At 36.5% G+C, this 26197-nt stretch overlaps 2 protein-coding genes across 2 annotated transcripts in view; both read left to right on the top strand.

Annotated features, from left to right (window-relative positions):
- Window positions 1–26197, top strand: part of LOC142341539 (FK506-binding protein 2-like) — a 390606-nt gene that overhangs the window by 351842 nt on the left and 12567 nt on the right. The window lies entirely within an intron of this gene.
- LOC142341538 (casein kinase II subunit beta-like) lies at window positions 1456–25879 on the top strand. The gene is made up of 6 exons (XM_075392549.1): window positions 1456–1462; window positions 21823–21903; window positions 22132–22350; window positions 22411–22486; window positions 24993–25182; window positions 25482–25879. The coding sequence occupies exons 2-6, from the start codon at window positions 21832–21834 to the stop codon at window positions 25594–25596; spliced, it is 672 nt and encodes a 223-aa protein (XP_075248664.1). The 5' UTR covers window positions 1456–1462; window positions 21823–21831; the 3' UTR covers window positions 25597–25879.

Raw genomic sequence — 26197 nt, 5'->3', positions numbered from 1 at the left:
AACGCATCAGTTGTTGCAAGAATTTCTAAATGTCAAACAAGAACACCTGAAGACCTATTATGATCGCAGTAGGTATGGACTGTGCTATAAAGATGAAGAAGAAGTGTTAGTTTTAGTAAAAAAAAAAGAAGAATTAAGAAAATTTACTTCTTTCTGTAGATGAACATACACAATAGTTGAAATCAAAAACGATTTGAATTTCAAGGTAGACAATAAACATACGAGGAACGCTTTTAAGGTCAATTATGATCGACTAAAAAAAGTTTAAAAAAAACGAGAAAAGCCATTCACGCTTCAGGCAAAACGAAAAACAACATTTAAGGAGAAGAACAATATCGATTTGAACAGCTTAGAGAATGATGATATAATTGAAATCAATCCGAAGCTGAGGATGCTAACGATTCACTGAACTGACACTTCTGAGGCTGAAGCCAAAGAATCAGAGCAATAAACTTCTAAAGAGCAAGAGAAGGCAAAGAAAGTTGCCGAGGAAGGAGGTGCAGTTTCTTCAAATCCCACAGAGTACACTGAAAAAAGGCAGCAAAAACAAAAATTCTCAACCCAGAAAAAAGCCACAATAAATTAGAAGTATCACAATCCGCTACTTAAAAAACTTAAGAGTAATCCCAAAGCACAAAAAATGGTTCAGCAACCTGTTAAATTTGTTGCCTGAGAAAATCAAGAATTACTTTACAAAGCAAGATGAAGAGTATTTTAGTAGTCATAAAACCGAGAATGTTTTTGTTCAAGGAAAATTCAAGAAGAAATAATTGAATCGAAAAGAAGGGCGAATTCGTCCGGAGCATCGTGTGATGGAGTATCACTATGTTTGTATCTGGCAATGCTGACCATTTTTGCTTCTCAATCACCTTGTATCAAATTTTACAGTTATGATTTTGACAATATCGTATCACTAATGATTTATTCTCTAGATCACAGTACAAACTGTGATAACACAATTCGATTACCGAAAACAATAGAAAAGTGTAGTTTGATATATGTTGAAATGCAGCCGGAGATAAAACTAAAAATTTGCATGTATTAAGCGGCATATACAGTGTCTGCATCTTAAAAAGCAACGTATATGACGGTGTCGTTATTCTCACAAACAATTAAAGACTACTAAAATCAATATGACATTTCAAGGGAGGGAACTTGTTGGTACATTTGACAGAGCAAAAAGTTTGCCACAACAGGTATTGGCAACAGGAACTTCAAAGACAACAGGCCGGTAACTGAAAAAAATTTAAGACAGTCCAGCGACACCATTTATGTCGTAGAGCATATCAAAAGGTGCATATCAAAAGAGCATGGGCGCAAATGCTCTATATATGCGGAGCCTGAAGAGTGGGTTTCCTGTGATTCGATGTCTCTAGAGTGGTTTATTGGAAATGTGGTAATTATTTCAAAAATTAACATCGGAAAAATTTGGGGAAAATTACTGCAAAGAAACTTATTAAATTTTAAGGATCCCCTAGGTTTCTCGGAAACTGTTTTTTTTCAAAAGCCCATTTATAAAGACGACTTAGTAAATTTTTTGAAAATCAAGTTGACAATCAAACAATTTAGTAGGGGGAACCTCCAAAGATTTTTTGTTAACAACAACACCACTTTTATCAGCGGAAAATTTTTACACAAAAACAAATATTAGATTTTGCATTAGAAATCTTAGAGGAAAAAACAATTAGTTTGTGTGTACAGCAGGTGATAATAACCGGAGACCCCGGTGTTTTTTACGCCAAGAAAGTTCAGAACTGAAAACTGGTAATCTTAAAATAACCATGGAGGTAATTCATTAAAGCGTTATTGACACCTTTAATTTTAAACTTCTCAAAGAACTTCTCATTGTATCATAGAAAATTAGAACGCTTCAATGCAAATTTTAACAAATGAAAATTCAAACACAGGTTGAAATTTCTAAAAACATTGTCAGTCCACCAGGAAACCTCTTGGAGAAAGGAACTCACGTTGAAAGAGCAGAATTTGTTTTACATGTTCATATATGTGCTGAGATGATAGCAAAAATACCTAAATTTACTTTTTGTTAAGAAGAAGTTTCTGTGTTAGTAGAGGGTCAGAACTTTTCTTCTATCAGATATATGAACCCTATTACAAAAATTTAGTATCGTAATCATACAATCGCTGCATGCAAGCCGCTCTAAGCAAATGTTATCGGATTAGAACAAGGCAGTTTTCAACAATATGGCGAAACGCTGAAGAAATTCAATCGTAAGATATATCAGTTGTCGATGAACAGTAACTTAAAAGTAAGTGATGAAAACCTGCATCGCAGCCTTTTCTTGGCATCAGATATAAAACAGTGTCAAATTGCTCAAACCATTTGCCATTAAGTAAAGGAATTATCAATCGGGAAGCATTCCAAGATTCGGATGGAAAATGCAGTCATGAAAATTTTATTCACTGGAATGACCAGTTTCAAGAGGAAATTTCTCTAGCATATGAAATAACATTTTTGGGTAATATAAAAACCTGAAAATTTATACATTTGCTTAAAAGCGAAACACCTTGCTGTGCCAGTCTTAAAAGTCTACTTCAGTTTTCAATTTGTAGGAAAAATTTCCCAAAATGTTCATTGATTTAGGATTAGTTATTATTGGAGCGTCTTGGCAACAACTATCGCGGAGTTCAAGACCAAAGAAAAGGGACGTCTCGAGTTCGAGAACAAAAAATTTGTCTTCAGTTCAAGACCAAAAAAATATCAAGAAACCTTAGAAGCAAAATAGTTTTATTTATTTATTATAGCGGGCAACGAGATTCCACAGATTTGTAAATATGTTTATTATATGTCACAATTGTGGAAAGTTACTTCTGATTTTCCCCCGGGTTGTACCGATTGGAATCTTTTCTTTCGCGGACTCGAAAATTGTATACGCTATGACTACTGGCACACTTAAATATTCGGTCCCGTGCTCTGCAGACTGAAGTGGAACTGCAAAATCAGTGCTCGCAGTTAAAGTATTCGAAGAGTACAAATTTTTCACTTCAAAAAGACCTCGTCGAGCTTCCACAAACACTGGATATTCATTGTGACTTGGCCCAAGAGGCAGCAAAAGAAGTATTGGGCAATTGGAACGCCAAGTGTGAGGCGTTACGAGATAACAGCCAGCAGCAGCCAGAAATGCTGAACAGGAGCAATCTATTGAGATATCGGAGCAAGAATTGGCCAATTTCAAAGTCAACGCTACTGAAAAGGGCAAAACCATCGAAAAAAATGGAGAACATTAATGACGAATTGCGGTCAGAGCTGGAGCAATTGGAACTCTACAACCAGTATTTAGTCAACGAATGCCGGAAAAAACTTCTGTCATTGATCAACAAAAGGAATTTTTTAAGAAAGGGACATATGTTTATTCAATATTTGAAGCAAAAACTTTATAAACCGGCTTGCTACGCTATATGAGATTTTGTTGGTAAAAAATTTTGCTTCAAAAGATCAGATCAAAAAACACTAACGCGAAATGAGCCTGTTGACGCACCCTTATGCTGGTAGAGGCGAAGATCTTTACAAGAACATCAACCGGGAATATCAGATCCTGACAAATGATGCGGTGCGAGAAGCGTACAAGAGATTTAGACTTGACGAGGCAGAAATAATTATGAGCGACAATAACTGATAATTAACTTTTCCATATGAAGCTACAATCTATTCGTATAGTAAGACGTTCATATAACAAGAACTGTGAATGAAAATATGGTTTGATTTTGAGCGAGTCGGGCACTCTATTCTTGCGTTAAGAAGAGTCAGTGTGAGTGTCACACGCATACAAAAAAATATACTAAAAACATTGGGTTTCAGGGTTTAAATTTTAGTTTAGTATAAAACTTGATTTATTACCTAATTCAGGATTGATAGGCTGACACAAGTTTGATAGAGGTCAGAAAAGAAAATAGAACTTTGATTAGACAAAACTGGGGCTTCGATCTAAATCGACGGAACTCATAACACATATCATTATTGACTTGGCTAATTTGCCAAGATGATGGAGCTGAAATTGAGTACCGACCAAAGCGAGGGTTGAATTCATCCATTGAACACCGAACCTACCATCAGAGCTAACCACTCTTTTAGATCTCAGTTTATTTGAACTAACTTTTCTTCAAATTGATATGCTTAATAATTTAACTTCTAACTTCGCATTATAAACAAGTACCACGCTCAATTAGCCAAAGACATAGAGTATTGCGCACGGGCGGCTTTTATTCTAGTCTGCTGTCCCCTAATGAGGGAACACGTAATTTTCATAGCAAATGTACAACGTCGAGCTACCCGCATATTGGGAGAGATCCGAGAAAACAACTACCCAGAGAGACTGAAGTTACTCATGTTTCTAAGATTAGACTATCGCTGGATGAGAGGCAGGATGACACAGATCTACAAGATACTGACGGAGAAGTATGCTCAAACAATCGTGGTGCCCAAACAGGCAAAACATTTATGAAATTGAACATAACCAAAAAGTGGTTACCAAATGGATCTTGGCAACAAATGAAGCATACGAAGACCAACTCCTAGAGCTTAATTTACTCCCCCTCTGTCTTTACATCGAAATGCACAACTTACTTTTCTTACTGGCGCTCCTCAGAAACCAGTATGACGTTAAAATTCAACCTAAATCTGATGAATTTGCTGAAACGACATAACAAGCACAGAGAGGGGAATTCAAAGGTCCGAAAAGTGGACTCCGTAAAACTGACGACAACTTTTCGACGAAACAAAATACTGTTCAACTACGTCTTGCAAGTGTAAGAGGACTAAGGAACGATGCTGAACGAAACTACGCTGAAAATAATCTACCATCGTTTCTTTGAAAAACCCTTTAACGTAGACAATAAGTGCACATGGAAAATCATGTGCAGATGTGGACACTGCAATGCACTTGTCAAACTAAATTAAATTGGATCTTGTAAGCGGGTACAAACCCTTGAAGTGATTCCTCAAAATCCTTATCTACTACTACTACTGGCTTCTTTGGAACGAATAGAGACAGGGGGAACCATTACAGAATCCTTATCAAGAAGCAAAAATCTTGATTGCAGAAGCACAACTTCACAGTGAAGGCACCAAATGAGTGGAATCAGCTACCAGATGAAATGGTGTCATGCCCATCGCTGGACTGTTACAGAAGAAGTCTGGAAAAACACTGGTCCCTTCAACAGTACGACCATTTCGAGGTCATGTGTGAAATGGACAACATCGATGAGGTGGTTGACAGAGGCGTGAGCCTGACGATCACAATACTGAAACTAAACGAAAGTTGCTATCTTTGATATTTGCTTTTTCGTTTTGCATTTACGGAGCAGATTTTTCTTTTCTGGCCTTCAACCAGGACTACCGGAAACGCTTACTTCGAATGCAGCTTCAGTTTTCAAAAATATCAGAATACTTAGCTTTGGGTTTTGTTGGCCGCTTGCCGTGGTGCATGAGCTTGCCGACTGTCATATACAAATTCCTAATCCAGTTCTGATATGAATTACACTTTTGTATTGGTTGAAATTCTGATATGGTAAAATGAATTTGTAGATATTTAGAAATGGATTGTGATTGCTTTATTAGATTGACTTACTAAAAAAATTAAAGAAGTTGCATGAAAGAGTTGGAAAAGATAGAGTGTTAGAATAAAGTTGCAAAAAGATGTATTGAAATTGAGAGAATTAGAGGGATTCTGCTCAGAACCTGCATCTGAAATAGTTAGAAAAGATAGAATTATTATTGATAGAAGATGTTTCCAAACAAATAATCAACTCAAAAGTTGATTATTTGTTTGGAAAGAACGAATAGCTTTATTATATATATATATATATATATATTTTAAAAAATGTTTAAATATGTGAGCGTGAGGCGAAAAAAGCTGAGAATTCGAATTGACGACAAAGAAGGTCTATTAAACAGTTACATAATCAATTCTACCTCAACAAACTTGCATTTAATTTATACAATTGACAATCGTAAATGCTTTTGTTTTACAGATATTACCTGCCCGGGTTTTAATTCAATTTTATCGAGGCTGAATTTAGCGAACATAATAATTCATTTAAACCACCAAATGTGCTTCAAACTTGATTACTTATTTCTCCTTATCAACTTTCCCTAATTAATATTGGATGCCTGTATAATCTATACATTTTTTGATATCATTGTCTTACATCTTAAATTATCCTTACATTGACCCATTCCAGAACTTTTAGAAAAAATTTTTCTTTTTGAGATTTAAGTTACAATCTTGACAAAATGGCAGATGTTGCAGCAACTGCAAATGCTATTGCATGAGCGACTCGAGGAATTGCTCCACCTCCACTAGCAGCAGCGCCACAAAGCTTCAGCTTGAACCCATTCACGGGAGCTGTTACAGAAGACTTTAGAGTATTCCGCGAGCAACTGGAGTCTTCCATCGCCCTCGCTCAAGTACCAAATGCCCAACAGGTTGGATTTCTAAAACTTCATTTGCAAGGCGTTGCTCTAAACTATTTTCTGGAATTACCAACGGCCAGCAAAAACACACTTAATAATGCGTTATTATCACTAGAAAACCGATATTTGAGCGCAAATAGAGTGGAGCTCTACAAATTAAAGTTTCAAGAACGAAAGAGATGCCAGAAGGCTTTCTGACAGACATCACAACACTTGCTAACATAGCATTTGCAGACTCTGGAGGAAAAGACTATTCAGCAGAACGAACAAGGCGAATAAGGGACGCATTTATTTCAGGAATGCCTACGCATATAAAATTGAAGCTTCTGATGCAACCGGAAACAACAACTGTAAATGACCTATGTGCGTCAGTCTCAAAATGACTCACATTAAAAAGCATCTTGCCTGATGAAGACGCTTAAGCGACAGGATTCAATTCTATTACCGACAGTAGCTCAAGTAGCCTTGCAACAGCATTGAACAACAACGCGGCTGCTGATAAAAATTTAGCTTCTAGTCAAAGAGAACTCGGCAGGCAAATGAATGAAATGCAAATATCGGTCGAGCGGTCAAACAATAGAGGGTTTCATAGAGGTAACTTTCGAGGCCGACGACAAATACAGTTCAATTCAAACCGCGGAAATAACAGACCACGAACCACCAAGGTTACCAAAGACAATTCGGTCATACTGGCAGTGGTTTCTATAACCAACGCGGCCGTGATCACAGTCATAGCCCGATCATTTGTAGAAATTGTGGTCAACCAGGCCACATACATAGTCAGTGTTGGTTCAAACCAGTACCACAGCGAGGAACGCATGTGCCAATCGCTACAATCCCAAAAAACTAATTACGCAGCAGCATCCTTTTCTTACAGCACTAGCTAACAGTAGTTATAATTCAGTGCCGATAACGGGTACAAATCTTTTCTATTTACCATTACATTTTCAAGGATATTGCTTTAAAGTTTTAATTGACACTGGGGCATTCTCAAATGCACTTTCAAAAACTATACTTCAAAATATTACACAAAATAAACCAGCGTGTGTTACTAAATTATCGAACAATTTTCCTGAAAGAGTTTATGTGGCTGATGGCAAAAAGTCAGAGTACTAGAAAAATTATTTATCGAACTAAATGTTGGTTTGAATACATATAGCGAAGAGTTCCTCGTTCTTGATCAAATGAGTACTGCAATTCTTGGTAACACATTCTTTATCAAAAACCAATTTGTTATTGATCCGTCAGAGAAACTATTATATTTTCCAGATGTTACCTTGAGTCTCAACTCCATAGGTAATCAAGAAAACTCATGACAGCAAGTACTTATTACAGTAAGTAAAACAACACCGAAGCCAAATTATCAAGACATTGTCGAAGTATCGATTCTCAAACCAGACATTGCATTTAACAATGCCATTGGAATAACTGAGCGGTCTTCTTTATTCGAGAAAAAATCAAGGCTATGTGTCACTTCTTCCATAAACAAACTTGATTCACAACGACGAACGAAAATTGGAATTTTGAACTTGAATCCTTTCACTGTTACCATTTCACCACGAACTCGAATAGCAAAGTTCATTTTTTGACGCCAAATCAAGCAAACTATACACACCCTATTGAACCGTCAATTATATCGTGAATTAGAGAAAACAAAATTTTCAACGACAATAACAAAACGAGTTCTAGAACATGGATACCTACAGATAGCTTTTGGCTCCCAACACCTGAGAACTGTCATGACAATTCAAAACTTACAGGGAAAATAATTTATGACACTATTGTGATATTACGACAGGATAAAAAACTGGATCCGACAGTAGATAAAGAAAATAGAACTAAGTTTCTTTCCAAATTTGATTGGACTGACTCAATATTTTCGCATGAACAAAAGAAACATATGGAAAATTTGTTGGTCAGATACCATAAAATATTTGCTAGACATAGACTGGACCTTGGAAAAAACATGGACTGTCCAGTTAAACTGACACCGGAGCACAACAGACCAATCTTCTCACCAAACCCTGCAACACCAATACATCTCAGAGACGAACTGATTGTAGAGTTAGCTCTTATGCAGTACTACGATATTATTACTACTCTACCTTTCTCACGTTACTCTTCTCCAGAATTTGCACAAAAAAAACCTTCGGGAAAACTAAGAATTTTAATCAATCTTAGACGTATAAACCACCTGCTACGCCATAGATAATAATTATCCTACACAATAATAATTATCCTTTACCAACAATGCCCAACGCGACAGCGCATCTAGCAGGGAAAACGTCTTCGCAAAAATGGATTGCAGTCAAGCCTATATCTCTATGCAAATGGCGGATAATTTGAGTGTGCAACTATTGGCATTTAATTTCGGAGATAGAATTTTTGCGTTCAAGAGACTAGACCAAGGACTCAGCCGATCACCAACAGCTTTCAGTTCTTGTGTGAGTAAGCATTTACAGTCATATGTTGCTAGCGATAAGTGTTTTGTTTATTTCGATGAACTGGGAAGTGGTGCCAAAGATGGAAACACGTTGATCGATAATTTAGAACAAATTTACCGCTGCATTCAAAGTTTAGGTTTTAAACTCTCAATCCAAAAAATGCCAATTTGGCATTCCAAAAATACAATTTCTTGGACATTATTAATCGAAAACAATTTAGAATCTGAAGAATTAAACAAGGATAAAACTTAGGCACCTGTTTTTTTTGGCTTCCATTTGTTTTCGCCAGCGCAACTTAAACACTCAATTTATGCCAAAGATTTCTTCGGAATATATTCAGCCTTTGAGTCTTTTGAGCACTACATATGGGGAGTGTCAACAAAACCAACAAAACCGTTGAGAGCATTTTTATTGCTCTCAACGCTTTTAGAATTCAAAATTGAACTTGCTACTGTTAAACACGCTCAAACAATCGGAGCTTTAGAAAGGTCCCATGGCCCACTGAAACGCTATTTACGAATTTTTGAAAACCAACTGCCAAGGGATTGGCATAAATATGTAGATTTCGCAGCGTTTCAACACAACACTAGTTAACATTCTACTATAACAACAAGTGCAGATGGAAAATCATGTGCAGATGTGGACACTGCAATGCACTTGTCAAACTAAATTAAATTGGATCTTGTAAGCGGGTACAAACCCTTGAAGTGATTCCTCAAAATCCTTATCTACTACTACTACTGGCTTCTTTGGAACGAATAGAGACAGGGGGGAACCATTACAGAATCCTTATCAAGAAGCAAAAATCTTGATTGCAGAAGCACAACTTCACAGTGAAGGCACCAAATGAGTGGAATCAGCTACCAGATGAAATGGTGTCAAGCCCATCGCTGGACTGTTACAGAAGAAGTCTGGAAAAACACTGGTCCCTTCAACAGTACGACCATTTCGAGGTCATGTGTGAAATGGACAACATCGATGAGGTGGTTGACAGAGGCGTGAGCCTGACGATCACAATACTGAAACTAAACGAAAGTTGCTATCTTTGATATTTGCTTTTTCGTTTTGCTTTTCCGGAGCAGATTTTCCTTTTCTGGCCTTCAACCAGGACTACCGGAAACCCTTACTTCGAATGCAGCTTCAGTTTTCAAAAATATCAGAATACTTAGCTTTGGGTTTTGTTGGCCACTTGCCGTGGTGCATGAGCTTGCCGACTGTCATATACAAATTCCTAGTCCAGTTCTGATGTGAATTACACTTTTGTATTGGTTGAAATTCTGATATGGTAAAATGAACTTGTAGATATTTAGAAATGGATTGTGATTGCTTTATTAGATTGACTTACGAAAACCATTAAAGAAGTTGCATGAAAGAGTTGGAAGAGATAGAGTGTTAGAATAAAGTTGCAAAAAGATGTATTGAAATTGAGAGAATTAGAGGGATTCTGCTCAGAGCCTGCATCTGAAATAGTTAGAAAAGATAGAATTATTATTGATAGAAGAAGTTGACAGGAAAAGAGCAGAAAGATAATATACATTAAACAATTCAAAAGTTGATTATTTGTTTGGAAAGAACGCATAGCTTTATTATATAAATATTTTTTTGAAAAATTGTTTAAATCTGTGAGCGTGAGGCGAAAAAAGCTGAGAATTCGAATTGGCGACAAAGAAGGTCTATTAAACAGTTACATAATCAATTCTACCTCAACAAACTTGCATTTAATTTATACAATTGACAATCGTAAATGCTTTTGTTTTACAGATATTACCTGCCCTGATTTTAATTCAATTTTATCGAGGCTGGATTTAGCGAACATAATAATTCATTTAAACCCCCAAATGTGCTTCAAACTTGATTACTTATTTCTCCTTATCAACTTTCCCTAATTAATATTGGATACCTATATACTCTATACATTTTTTGATATCATTGTCTTACATCTTAAATTATCCTTACATTGACCCATTCCAGAACTTTTAGAAAAAATTTGTCTTTTTGAGATTTAAGTTACAATCTTGACAAAATGGCAGATGTTGCAGCAACTGCAAATGCTATTGCAACAGCGACTCGAGGATTTGCTCCACTTCCACTAGCAGCAGCGCCACAAAGCTTCAGCTTGAACCCATTCACGAGAGCTGTTACAAAAGACTTTAGAGTATTCCGCGAGCAACTGGAGTCTTCCATCGCCCTCGCTCAAGTACCAAACGCCCAACAGGTTGGATTTCTAAAACTTCATTTGCAAGGCGTTGCTCTAAACTATTTTCTGGAATTACCAACGGCCAGCAAAAACACACTTAATAATGCGTTATTATCACTAGAAAACCGATATTTGAGCGCAAATAGAGTGGAGCTCTACAAATTAAAGTTTCAAGAACGAAAGAGACGCCAGAAGGCTTTCTGACAGACATCACAAGACTTGCTAATATAGCTTTTGCAGACTCTGGAGGAAACGATTATTCAGCAGAACGAACAAGGCGAATAAGGGACGCATTTATTTCAGGAATGCTTACGCATATAAGATTGAAGCTTCTGATGCAACCGGAAACAACAACTGTAAATGACTTATGTGCGTCAGTCTCAAAAAGACTAACATTAAAAAGCATCTTGCCTGATGAAGACGCTTAAGCGACAGCATTCAATTCTATTACCGACAGTAGCTCAAGTAGCCTTGCAACAGCATTGAACAACAACGCGGCTGCTGATAAAAATTTAGCTTCTAGTCAAAGAGAACTCGGCAGGCAAATGAATGAAATGAATATATCGGTCGAGCGGTCAAACAATAGAGGGTTTCATAGAGGTAACTTTGGATGCCGACGACAAATACAGTTCAATTCAAACCGCGGAAATAACAGACCACGAACCACCAAGGTTGGTTACCAAAGACAATTCGGTCATACTGGCAGTGGTTTCTATAACCAACGCGGCCGTGATCACAGTCATAGCCCGATCATTTGTAGAAATTGTGGTCAACCAGGCCACATACAGAGTCAGTGTTGGTTCAAACCAGTACCACAGCGAGGAACGCATGTGCCAATCGCTACAAACCCAAAAAACTAATTACGCAGCAGCATCCTTTTCTTACAGCACTAGCTAACAGTAGTTATAATTCGGTGCCGATAACCGGTACAAATCTTTTCTATTTACCATTACATTTTCAAGGATATTGCTTTAAAGTTTTAATTGACACTGTACTTCAAAAACTATACTTCAAAAAATTACACAAAATCAACCTGCGTGTGTTACTAAATTACCGAACAATTTTCCTGAAAGAGTTTATGTGGCTGATGGCAAAAAGTCAGAGTACTAAAAAAAGTTTTTATCGAACTAAATGTTGGTTTGAATACATATAGCGAAGAGTTTCTCGTTCTTGATCAAATGAGTACTGCAATTCTTGGTAACCCATTCTTAATCAAAAACCAAATTGTTATTGATCCGTCAAAGAAACTATTATATTTTCTAGATGTTACCTTGAGTCTCAACTCCATATGTAACCAAGAAAACTCATGACAGCAAGTACTTATTACAGTAAGTAAAACAACACCGAAGCCAAATTATCAAGACATTGTCGAAGTATCGATTCTCAAACCAGACATTGCATTTAACAATGCCATTGGAATAACTGAGCGGTCTTCTTTATTCGAGAAAAAATCAAGGCTATGTGTCACTTCTTCCATAAACAAACTTGATTCACATAGACGAACGAAAATTGGAATTTTGAACTTGAATCCTTTCACTGTTACCATTTCACCACGAACTCGAATAGCAAAGTTCATTTTTTGACGCCAAATCAAGCAAACTATACACACCCTATTGAACCGTCAATTATATCGTCAATTAGAGAAAACAAAATTTTCAACGACAATAACAAAACGAGTTCTAGAACATGGATACCTACAGATAGCTTTTGGCTCCCAACACCTGAGAACTGTCATGACAATTCAAAACTTACAGGGAAAATAATTTATGACACTATTGTGATATTACGACAGGATAAAAAACTGGATCCGACAGTAGATAAAGAAAATAGAACTAAGTTTCTTTCCAAATTTGATTGGACTGACTCACATTATTTTCGCATGAACAAAAGAAACATATGGAAAATTTGTTGGTCAGATACCATAAAATATTTGCTAGACATAGACTGGACCTTGGAAAAAACATGGACTGTCCAGTTAAACTGACACCGGAGCACAACAGACCAATCTTCTCACCAAACCCTGCAACACCAATACATCTCAGAGACGAACTGATTGTAGAGTTAGCTCTTATGCAGTACTACGATATTATTACTACTCTACCTTTCTCACGTTACTCTTCTCCAGAATTTGCACAAAAAAAACCTTCGGGAAAACTAAGAATTTTAATCAATCTTAGACGTATAAACCACCTGCTACGCCATGAATAATAATTATCCTATACAATAATAATTATCCTATAACAACAATGCCCAACGCGACAGCGCATCTAGCAGGGAAAACGTCTTCGCAAAAATGGATTGCAGCCAAGCCTATATCTCTATGCAAATGGCGGATAATTTGAGTGTGCAACTATTGGCATTTAATTTCGGAGATAGAATTTTTGCGTTCAAGAAACTAGCCCAAGGACTCAGCCGATCACCAACAGCTTTCAGTTCTTGTGTGAGTAAGCATTTACAGTCATATGTTGCTAGCGATAAGTGTTTTGTTTATTTCGATGAACTGGGAAGTGGTGCCAAAGATGGAAACACGTTGATCGATAATTTAGAACAAATTTACCGCTGCATTCAAAGTTTAGGTTTTAAACTCTCAATCCAAAAAATGCCGATTTGGCATTCCAAAAAAACAATTTTTTGGACATGAAATATCAGCCGCTGGCATTAGTCCTAATAAACTGAAAGTTGGAAAAATTACTTGCAAATGTTAGAATGCCAAAAACCATAAAACAAGTTCGTCGATTGATTGGAATCATGCACAATTTTCAAAAATTTATACCAAATCTTGCACTTAAACTGCATCCTTTTTTCAAATTATTACTACAAGAAAGTGAATTTAACATTACGAACAACCATCATGAATCTCTGGCTACTCTCAAAATTGACTTAATTAAAGCTTGTTCAATGTCGTTGAATTGAGCTCAACCAGGTTGCCAGTTCATAATTGTTTGTGATGCAAGCTTTTACGCAGCGGATTTTATCTTGTCAATCGAAAACAATATAGAATCTGAAGAATCAAACAAGGATAAAACTTAGGCAACTGTTTCTTTTGGCTTCCATTTGTTTTCGCCAGCGCAACTTAAACACTCAATTTATGCCAAAGATTTCTTCGGAATATATTCAGCCTTTGAGTCTTTTGAGCACTACATATGGGGAGTGTCAACAAAACCAACAAAACCGTTGAGAGCATTTTTATTGCTCTCAACGCTTTTAGAATTCAAAATTGAACTTGCTACTGTTAAACACGCTCAAACAATCGGAGCTTTAGAAAGGTCCCATGGCCCACTGAAACGCTATTTACGAATTTTTGAAAACCAACTGCCAAGGGATTGGCATAAATATGTAGATTTCGCAGCGTTTCAACACAACACTAGTTAACATTCTACTGTAGCTTGCCCTCCAACATTTATCTTCCACGGTAGAATAGCGCAAAATCCATTAGATTTACGCTTCAGTAACAAAAATATATACCACCAGCAATGGCAATATGACTATATTTCCAATATTCAAAGCAAAATGGCGACATTATTCAGTCAAACCAAAGAAAACATAGTTAATTCTTTCAACAAATATCGGGAATATTATGAAAGAAAAGCCAAAGCTGCACCATTAAAATTAAATGACTATTGCTTGTTGCTCAGCTCAAAACTCTCTACAGAACACGAGAAGATTAGTAACTTAGAATGCAAATGGACAGGATTTTTTAGTATTGAAAAAGTTCTTACTCGAAGTAGCTATTTAATAAGAAAAGTAAATACAAATAACACGCAAATCGTTCATAGAGTTAGACTCAAACCCAATAAACCACAATTTAAAATTCAAGATCTGCGGGATATCGATGAAAAACTGTTTACAGCAGACCCTATGATACCTGAGGCACTGTGTGAACCAAACCTCTTTGACCACACGCTTGAGGAATTAACTTTTTCTTATGACAAAAATCTACAAGTGAAAGTCCATTCAACAAAAGCAGCAGAAATTCAGTCATACCGTGAAGCGAAAATTGTAAGGAATAGGACTGCAGAAGATTAGCCAAAAACACCTAATACAGAAAGTATAGCTGATACTTCACCATTTTATACACCCGACTCTGAAAAACAATCTAGCACATCACATACTTTGCAGCCCAGTCCTAAATCTGTCCAAAATGAAAACAACATTACAGAACTTCCAACAACATCTAATGTACCAGTTTTAAACCTAGCCAAAATGTTGAAGGAAAAGCGACATGAACGTGAGTTGGCAAAACAACAAACAGCAAACAAAGCACTTACAGTTCAAACACGCATACCACAACCACAAAAAACAACAACATCAAGTTCCCCCCAAGTAGCACAAACAGTCTCGCGATACGGTCGCGTAAGTAAGCAAACGCAGCATTTCCAACCCTCATAATTGTTTGCTTTTCCTTAATCTGAATTAATAAATAAGTGTCATTCATTATTTCTTCAACATTCATTCTCCGCTTATAAATTACTCCATCTCTCCATTTATGAGTCAAAAGCCAGTTCAAACAGTGCCATCATGTTTGAATGAGCAAACTATTTCAAATTTGCCTTAGGATAGTTTGGAATAAACTTATTCCAGACCAAACCACAAACCAAGTTCATAAATGTTTAGGCATGAACGACAAGTTCCTTAATGTTAATACATTAATTAATCAAAGTCTGCTAATTGTTCGAAGCCTAAGTCAAATATCAAAAAAGTACATTCTGAGCGCTTCTTGGCTAATTCTGCCCTTTCCACTGATATAACTTTTGACTTTGTACCTTTACACACAGACAAGGGGATTTAGAATTAATTACTTTAACAACTATTCACAATCTGAACTTCCCGTCCAACACTGTTGATTCCTGCCATTTTTGTAAGGCCATATGAATGCTTGTTTTATTAACAAGCGCAGTACAGTACTCAGTACAACTCAGTTGAGCAATTTCTAGCAACTCAACGCTTTGCGTTGACTCACAATTAAGCCAACTGAGTTTCTTTATGTGCTTCTTCCATGAATCTAAATATAAAATCCTATTTTCGAAAGAAATTAGTCACCTAAACACAAACTTAGGAACCTTTTCTATTTGAAGAGTCCGTCAGATACTTGCGCTTATTTTTGGGAAACCTGGAACTACGTTTTATACGTTTATTGGCTCCAGATATACCAGCCTTGCGGCCAAACTTTCTTGAACTATTTTCTGAATACTGTTGCGCAGACTGCTTAAACGCGTACAAATGTTCCGATAAACCACTCTAACCAGCGTTACGAGTTTTATCCATTTCTTTGCTAATCTGGAGAGCGCCTTTTAACCCAGCATAATTCAACAAACTTTTATAACCACCGTGTTTTATACCAGAACCATAATGATAAAGTGTGCGATTAACGTAAATTGAGTTAATTACAAGCTTCCCATCCCCATACAAAAGATGCGCCTAAAGTTGACGTTAAAACAGCATGGGAAAACAAACTGGGCTGACAAAGGATTAATTTGGTTGTGTAATGTAAAATTGGATATTAGATTTTACAACAGAACTCTCGGGACCAGTTTCAACAAACGATATAAAATCATCAACATTTCGAACTAATTTTTCAAACTTTACGGAATGTGTTCCAGGAGCGCAGATAAAATAAAGTTTTTCACCAAAAAGGGTTACTGAAATTGAGTCATCGCCACCGGTTTCAATATGACCATCTGTAATCCAACTATTAAACTGGATAATAGCATCAATTTTTGTCTCTTTAAGAGAATTTGGAATAAAATAGTTTACTAAACCCTTTACTGACAAACTGTAACCCGGGAAAATTTATAAGTATCACAATTGGGAAAATATAACTTCTCGTAAATTCGAGATTCTCGACCATTGGAAATAATATTTGAAGGAACGAGAAAATAATTATCAATTTCTTCAATAAACTCGATTTCATTATTTATTTCACTTAAGTATTTACGAAATTATTATCAAACTGAAAAAGCCAGTGATTTGCTAATGCAATTGGTTTGTTAACCCAATCGTTAATTATGTAATGGGAATATCCACCAGACGCAATTTCATTTGTAGCTTCAATCCACAATGAAGAACATTTTAAATCAACAATTGGGACATCCTCCCAACCGAGTTGTTTCAATGCTTCTGGATTTCGAAATATATTATTGAAAGCTGTTAATCTTTCATGAACGCTTGCTAAATTTGATTTAGCCCTTGTTTGTGCCCTTATCTGAAAATAAATATTGCTATGTTAAGTTTTGCAAAACAGAAAACACTGTTACTCGAGAACTTAAACAAAAAAAATGAGTTTTACCAACATCTATCAACAATTTCCCATTATTACAAACGCTATTAAGCTATTAAAAATGCCATTGTTAATGCCATTAAACATGGCCGGCAACAAACACCAGAGTGACCCACCGACAGCAGAACGACCCAAACTATTATCATAGTCAATTGTCTCCGACTCAGAGCAAGGATACTCCAAAGAAGTCGCTTCAAATACGATTACTCCATCTTCCAAGTACATCATTTGATCAGAACATAAAACAATTTGAGTCAGTTGAAACTTGCTTTGGAATACAACAATAAATCAAAGTGAAGAAAAAACACATCTTAAAGATAATCTTTCTCGAACTCAAAGCTTTCTTACCGTGTTAATCAACAATTGTATTTTGAAAATACATTACCAGTATGCAGATTTACATAGTGCACAATTCAAGCGCACAACATTACAGCTCCTGAATAATCAAAATTACTTTCATTATTTTGTCAGTGAGTGAAACTTAACAATGTGCCTTACAAAAAAATGCGCCTCTTTTAGAATAAAATTTAGTTAAAGTTTTGCAAAATACTGGCAAATTCATTTCAAAGTTGAAATAATACCAGTTCATAAAGTTAGATCCTCAAGATAAAAAAGATGGCTTGAGATCTTGTGACGTCTACATGTAGCGATGTCTTAGACTAAGTTATACAGTCCATTAAATAACGACAAAACATTCCTAAGGAAAGTAAGCTAGGCTTGATAATAAAGACTGCCAGAACAACATCCTCAGAGTTTTTGTCTTTCGAAAACGCCTTTTTCGCCGTGGGATTATTATTGCACCCAGAAGCAGTCATGAAAAGTTTCTTAACATTGCCTCAAAATGTTCACCGCCATTAAAAACTTTGACATTTTTGCCTATTTATTATTTAATTATGTCTATTTCTGCAGGCATAAATTTTTTTTAGACTGGCCATCTCAAAATAATAGTAAGCCCTGCTGCTTTGAATCTTTCGGGAAGAAACCTCCAAAATGATTTCCTGGAAATACCTAATATTCCTCAGAATTATTATTGCACATCTGCTAAAATGACAACAAAATCGAACCACAGAAAGGAATTGATTTCATATATCAACAAAAGCTACTACTGGCTGAAAAATTCGTGAACATCCAAATTCTCGTTCCCTTTCCAAGATTGAATGTCTCGTTGGAAAATCAATTCAGAAATCTTTCGTTACTTTTGAAATATTCTTGGAATGACTATTCATTTGGTTGTCAACTTGATCACATGATAACAAATGAAACCAGTTTAAACTTTGATTATCTTCTTCATCACACAGAAAAGGAATTCAAATCAGTTCAACTCGACATATTAAACATGAAAATCGAGATTCGGAGAACATTTGGAATAGAAGAGCAAACAACTAAGCAGACTGATAACGAACGAACAAAAAGAGGAGCCGGCTTAATTGCTTTAGGAGCACTTACAGCGGTTACTGCAGGAGCAGGAATAGCGTGCTCTCTCGGCAGCATTTTTGGAGCCTGCCGAGGGTCCAGTCGAGATCGTGAATACATCAACTTGGCTTTATCCCAGGTTGAATTAAACAACCACCGGTGGGCGGAAGTTAAAGGCAAAGTCAACTCAAAAATGTATCTCATCGCTGACCAACTTGAAGATGTAAATTCAGCGCAAAAGCGAATTATTCAAACGCAGAAAAATCACTCAATGGTGTTGATGCAAGCAGTGGACATTATCCAAAATAATTCAAGATCGTTGATGGCATGCTCTCAACTATTCTAAGCAAGAGACCAAATGCTTCAAGTACAGGCGAGTCTTCTGGGATCGTTTTCAGCTTTGCTAAATGAACTTAAAATGTACCGTGTTGCAATCTACAGTTATAAGCTGACAATCTTGAACTCAGTGATGATTATGGTAAACAAATTGATTCCCATTGCACTCCTGCCAAGATCAGACTTAGTAGAAATTCTTCGAGATGTAAACCATTGGCAATCAGACACGAACGGACGTCTTTCATTGGCTATACCAATAACACAAAATTTTAACCTACTACGAAACAAAAATACTGAGAAAAAATTACATAGTTGACGATGGGATGTAATTCACATTAGCCATTCCATTTGTCACTGCGGCGACTGTTTTAAATTTGTATAAAGCACTACCTATACCGATGCCTGATGACGGAACAGACGGTCATGCATCACAATATATCACTGAATCCGATTTTAAAGCAGTTTCTCCTACTCAAAAAATAGCGATACTTTCACAAGATGAAATCAATCGATGTGTCGGATCGAGCAGCTTTTCCGTGTGTATAAACGGTTTCTTTCTAGAAACTTCTCCGGAAACATGTCTCGGATCACTATTGATCAACAATCACCTAATTGCTCTACAAAAGTGTGAAATCAAAACTGCAAAGCTGCCACTGTAAGAAAAAGTGAGAAATTTGGGAACTGGAAAGTGGTTGATAAGATCAGCATCATCGAGTTTCAAATTGTACATAAGCCAAATAATAAACAATGATTTATTGAAAAGAATACCTTTACCAGGATGCCAAGTCTGCATCATTGAACTTCAATGCGGAACAAAACTTGAAACCACATTTTTAGAAATCAGAGCAGATACGTTTTCATGCCAAAGCACAACGCTTCAAAAACTGGATATTAAACTAACTGACCCTTTGAAACATCTTCTATCAAAAGTTCCGGCAATTGACAACCTGCCACAATTTGCGACCATTACTTAAGCAAGACAAGAGTTCATTGAGGAAAAACATATCCAAAGTTCAGAAATTCCTGACCACCAAAGACCATCGTTGAATAAATTAGATGAAATCGCCCAACCAATTTTAATGAATATGCAGAGTATTCGACCTAGATTAGAGAATCGTTTCACGCAAAGTGACACATGGAAAATATCTGTCATAATTGGCAAAATCTCTTTTATAATCTCAATGATATTACACGCTCTCATAAATTACGTTTGTCAAAAGTATAGTCGACAATATTCAAAAATGCGAATATTTGTTGTGGGCTCATTCGGAATTCATCCACGACAAATACTAGTGGTAACAGAAGATGAAAGGCAGAAACTTATGCTACAACCTGGAAACCGACTGACAGCAGAGAACATTGTCATCACGGACAAACAATTGTCAAAGCTTCTTGGACCTACAGCTCCACAACGAGAGGAACTCCAAGTAATGCAACCACCTTACGACGTCAACCTATTTTGCAAGCACTTGGCCAATAATCTTAAATCAGCTTAAGAAAAACACTTTAATATAATTTATATATCTTACACGAAGTAAAGGTTGCTGCAAGGCGCTTTCGAATTTTAACCTAAAGCTCGCAAGAAAATTTGAAAGAGGCGCAGTGATCTTTTTGAGAGGCACATTGTTCTTTTAAAGAGACATATTGATATATTTTTCTTTTAAAAGAGTCACATTGTTCTTATAGAGGCACAGTGTCATATACAAATTCCTTATCCAGATTTTATATGAATTACACTTTTGTATTGGTTGAAATTCTGATATGGTAAAATGAATTTGAGATATTTAGAGATGGATTGTGATTGGTTTATTAGATTGACTTATTAAAACAATTGAAGAAGTTGCATGAAAGAGTTGGAAGAGATAGAGTGTTAGAATAAAGTTGCAAAAAGATGTTTTGAAATTGAGAGAATTAGAGGGAATCTGCTCAGAACCTGCATCTGAAATAGTTAGAAAAGATAGAATTAATAGTGATAGAAGACCGACCATCGCCTTGACAGCAACGATGTTCTCCTTGAGGACAGTTTCGTTTTTTAGAACTGCTAGACACAAATTGCACAATGTGACCATGTTTTTGGGACCCATATTGAAAATAAAACTCATCCTTGGAGTAGCCCATACATGCACTGTGTCCATGTCTGACAGCAGCTGGTTTCGTCAGTTTTTTGTTACACTGAGGGCATCCTGGCTTTGAAGGGAAACTTCATCGTTTTCCAGGCAAATCGATTTATAAAACCTCTTGAATCTTTTCCGTTTGTGTCGTCTGCGACACGTACTATAGGGGAACTAGCAAGTGAAATCTCAGAAGAAAATAGACAGCGCATTCTCAGACGCGACAACATACGTTAGTACGAAGATAGATTCGCACTTGTACGCTGCGCAATTGTTTGCTGCAGAGGCTGCCGCGATTCTAAATGTAACAGAGGTTGACTATAGATGTAATATTGCAAAGGAGGGAAGGCTAGACACCTAATTAGTATAGTATTAATTCAACGCTCTAAAGGGGCTCTTAGAGCCTGGCATAATGCTGGCTAGCACAATGCATTTTTGTGCTAAATTCGTATACGCTGCTGTGATGTCTGATACTGTGGCCTCATTGTTCCGCAACTTTGGTGGATCGTACCCCATTTTCATTTCTATAAAAATTAATAGCCTCTGAATCGGTTTGCGAGAATATATTCTGCGATTACTTTTGAATTCCTTATTCTAATAAGTTTGTTTCTTTGAGGTTTGAAATGAGCAGTAGTGAAGAAGTGTCTTGGATTTCGTGGTTCTGTGGATTGAGAGGAAATGAATTTTATTGTGAAGTTAGTATTCGGAGAGACGATTCATTGACCCTAAGATGTAGTAACAAGCTCTTAACATTTGTGCACCTCAGTCCAGTTACTTATCACATGCCGTCTTAGATTGAAATTGCACGTGCACTTTGGGGTGTAAATGATATGTACCCACTAGGATGGTTTACTCACAACCTAGAGGCACAACTGGAAAAGATCCTAATAATGAGAGATGTTTAACTGAAATGTATTTATTAGGTCGACGAGGAATACATCCAGGACAAGTTTAATCTTACTGGACTTAGCGAGCAAGTTCCACATTATAGGCAGGCTTTGGACATGATTTTGGATTTGGAACCTGATGATGAAGCTGATGATAACCCGAATCAGGGTGATCTAATTGAACAAGCAGCAGAAATGTTGTACGGACTCATCCAGGCCAGATACATTTTGACAAATAGAGGAATTTCTCAAATGGTAATACTAAATTTGAAAATTGTGTTCATTGATCAAATTTTATCCCCAAATCTTGTTTAGTTGGAGAAGTACCAGCAAGGAGATTTCGGACATTGTCCACGCGTCTATTGCGAAAATCAGCTTGTGTTGCCAATAGGTAAGTTGCTCAATACATAGCTAATATATTAATGCTGCACCCTCACCGAGCATTATTTGAGACCGATAAATGAGACTTTTCGCTTTTTAAATTGAAATAAAACCTTTTCGTGTAATTGTCCGTTTTTATACGGGGCAGCAAAATGTCATATTTTTGAATGGTTGAAATTTGAAATTTCAATAGACAGGAAGACATATTTGATACAGAGTGAGCCGAAAGGTCAAAATATAAATGACGAATTAAAAACGAAATCATAAAAGTGAAAAAATTCAGCAACGGTATCAGAAAGAAACTTCAAAGAAAAGTTTCAAACAAAAACATCAGTATTAAAATTTGAGATTCTAAATAAAGATTAGAAGTATACTTTTATTTTCTGACCTCCTGGCTGAGTAATAAAGTCTTTCCCTTTCTTATCTCTATAATCTTGTCCGCTATGCAGAAACAACTGCAAAGTGGCAAGGCTAAGAAGAAACCGCGATTCAACGAAATTTCAATACTTCTATAGAACTAAAGGGATTCTTTTGACAATGATTTCAGTGTACCATAAAATAGCCTGCTATTGAAAAGTAAAAACAGGTCTTTAATTTGTTGTTCGAGTTCTAAAACAGGCAATGCAGCTCGTGTGAGTATTTATTCAGCACAGATTCCATTATACATCTGATTCATGTCAGAAAATTTCGACTTGAATAAGAATAGATTTTCGGATTATTCTGAAAAAAATTGAAGGAGCTTTCTGGGAGACTTCGAGCGCCTCGTTCTTTTAACATGAAAACTGATAAAACTACGAACTCATTAAATCTTTATAAAAACAATACCTGCTTATTGATAATTTTTCATAATTTAAGACTTCAGTAACACTACAAGTTTAGCAATAATGTAATTGATCATGAGAAATAACTGAAAGTTGAAAGAAACCAAACTTTCGGTTTCTGTAATTAGACTCATTTTTCTAGTTTCATTAAAACTTCTTTCTATTTAACATTCAGTTGACTGCACTTTTCTTCAAATGACCTACACCTAAAATGTCTTCATCTGCCATCTTACTCCAAGTGGCGAAAAAATGACCAGGACCAAAATTTGTTCTAATAGAAAAATAAAATTTAAGCCTTGCTGGTGACTAGATAATTCTCTGTTCAAGAAATATTTAATTGCTCTCAAACGAAGTTTCTAGCAATTATATAAGTCCTGTCGGTCTTATGCGTTTTGTCGCTTGAACGATTTTTTGTCTGACGTTTTTCACTTTTTGTCCTCAAAAACGGTATAAACTGATACGTTCTCAGAAGTTGAAGACACCCCCACTGTTCACCCCGCATTATTGCCCCCACCCCCACCGCGATGTCACCCTCACCCCACTGTTCCCCCCCCCCCCCCGTGGCTACGTTCGAACAACCGATCGCCAAAAACGCACAATTTTATACTAATTTTCATAATTTTCAAGCTTTTTGAAAGTTTGTCATTTTTTCAGTTCTTTGAGCCCCATGTGTCAATGAACCTCCTCTAGGCTTTTATAATAGGTTACTGCATAGTTTGTTGCGGTAGTGGGGTGGTTTCAACTTTTAAACATCGCGAATTTAAGCATTTTTTTGACAAAACGTGCAATTTTTTTTGACATTTATTGTTCATTATTCACGTCTTTCCAAACGCAGGGGCCAAAAATCGTCGTTAAGTGTTTTATAATACCTTACAAAAGTGCCATTTGACATTTACGTGAGAAAGCTGCGTCTACCGCTGAAAGTCATGTTAACATCTCACACATAGGTTGAAAAATAAATTGACGTAATAACTCTTTAACTAAATATTTTAAACGACTGGCGAGAATCAAGAAAACTTATCAGCTGAGAAATCAAGTGACACTGTGTTTACAAACTGGAGCACGCAGGCCAAGTTTGACGCACACCTCATTATAACCAATTCCAGTTAAATCCAAAACCAAGTTATTTGGTGCCATCTTTGATAGTATGCTCAATTTTGGAGATCATGGAAGGTGCACCAAAGAGAAACTACAAATGCTCAAGTGACATACAAAGCTATCGGTCGGATCGTCCTGAACTAGGATTGAGCTTCCGCAATCAGCAATACAAATTGAAATCACCTGCAAACGCAACAAAGCATTGATCTTCGCACAATTAATGGCTGTGTAAAATATGTGACATCAATGACTTACAAAGTGAGGGTGAAATACTGCCTGTTTTAGCTAACACAGAAATTTTAGTGCAGTTACAGAGCCAACGTGCCGATCACAAACAACATCTACAGCCAGTTGTCTTCACATACACATTTTTTTCATGCTTCTGTAATTCAAATTCTTGACTAAATTAGTTTTTTGCAGCTATAGATCAAAATTTAGAAAATCTTATCCCGAATAAACTAGTTCTCCTAGTTTATGGGAAAAAAAGTGAATTAAGTGGCAGCAAACATTGTAATTTCTTGTGATGTTTTAGATGCATCAATAATTTTACTTTCCATCAGTTGCCAGGGTCTAACGGAGGAGATTTTCTGTTTCTAGGACTGTCTGACGTTCCGGGTGAAGCGATGGTGAAACTGTACTGTCCCAAATGTCAAGATGTGTACACTCCCAAGTCCTCCCGACATCACCACATAGATGGTGCTTACTTCGGCACCTCCTTTCCCCACATGCTCTTCATGATGCACCCAGAGTATCGCCCCAAAAAGAGCCCCACATCTTTCTCTGCCAGGTCATTCTTAAAATTCTCATTACTGTTGTAATTTGTTTGTGGGAGGGGAGGGGGTCATGTTCCGACGTTTTTTTACCTGATAGATCTTAGAATCGTACAACTCATTTGGTTGTTGAAAAATTTGGTCATATTTGCAAAATGCCGATTTTTTCAGCAGTGACAAATTGACCTAGGGCTCCTAATAGTTGTTAAAATAGCTTAAAATTTAACAGGCTAAAGAAATTAGTTGTTTCAGTGAAGTGCTAAATGTTTATTGGGGTACTTTTTGGGAAATTGACCAACCAATTGATGATGTTTAGACTGTTTGGTTTCAAAATTCACCCACTGGCTTACCAACTGCAAGAGCAGGCCTCAACTAACAGAACTCGATCCTCGACAAATAGAAGTCGCAGCTCAAAACAACACTACAAATAACACAAACAACACTACACTATGAACTACAAAAAATACCCAACAAGTTCATTTCATGCTTTTAAGAGGGGGGATACCTCAGCCGCCTGGAGGAGGAAGAATTAATTTTTGAAGAGCACCAAACGATTACTACAACAGCAGTATTAGCAATCAATAAAAGTCACCTACCAAATATGAGACGGAAAATGCTACAACTTCCACCCTTAATTATATTCATTATGCAAATGACATGGAGTAATGAAAATTGGAATATTAGAATTGTGACAATTTAAGCTACCGAAATTTGTTATCGATTTGATCAAATCGATTGGGTATACCTCTGTGTATGGATGAAAATGTTTATTTCTAGAATTATGGGATTTTCTTAACAATCGCCTCCCCTGTTGCAAAAGGGGTGGCAATTCTTGAAAAGAACTTAAGCGAGCTATTTATTGTCATTCATTACTTATTAATAGCCGCACAGCGATAGCTGGGGCCATTATTGGCCTTCTCTTGGTTTTTTTTATTTCGTCGTCATGATTTTTGTTACGACCATATGACGTCACAGCCACTTTTTGTTCATTCGTTCATGCAATTTCAACTGAATTGCATGTGTGACGTCATT

The sequence above is a fragment of the Convolutriloba macropyga genome, chromosome 6, assembly GCF_964194025.1.
Source record: "Convolutriloba macropyga chromosome 6, txConMacr16.3, whole genome shotgun sequence".
In the NCBI taxonomy this organism is placed as follows: Eukaryota; Metazoa; Xenacoelomorpha; order Acoela; family Convolutidae; genus Convolutriloba; species Convolutriloba macropyga.
Note: the sequence above shows the minus strand (reverse complement) of the source record. Positions and strands in the feature narration are given on the sequence as shown.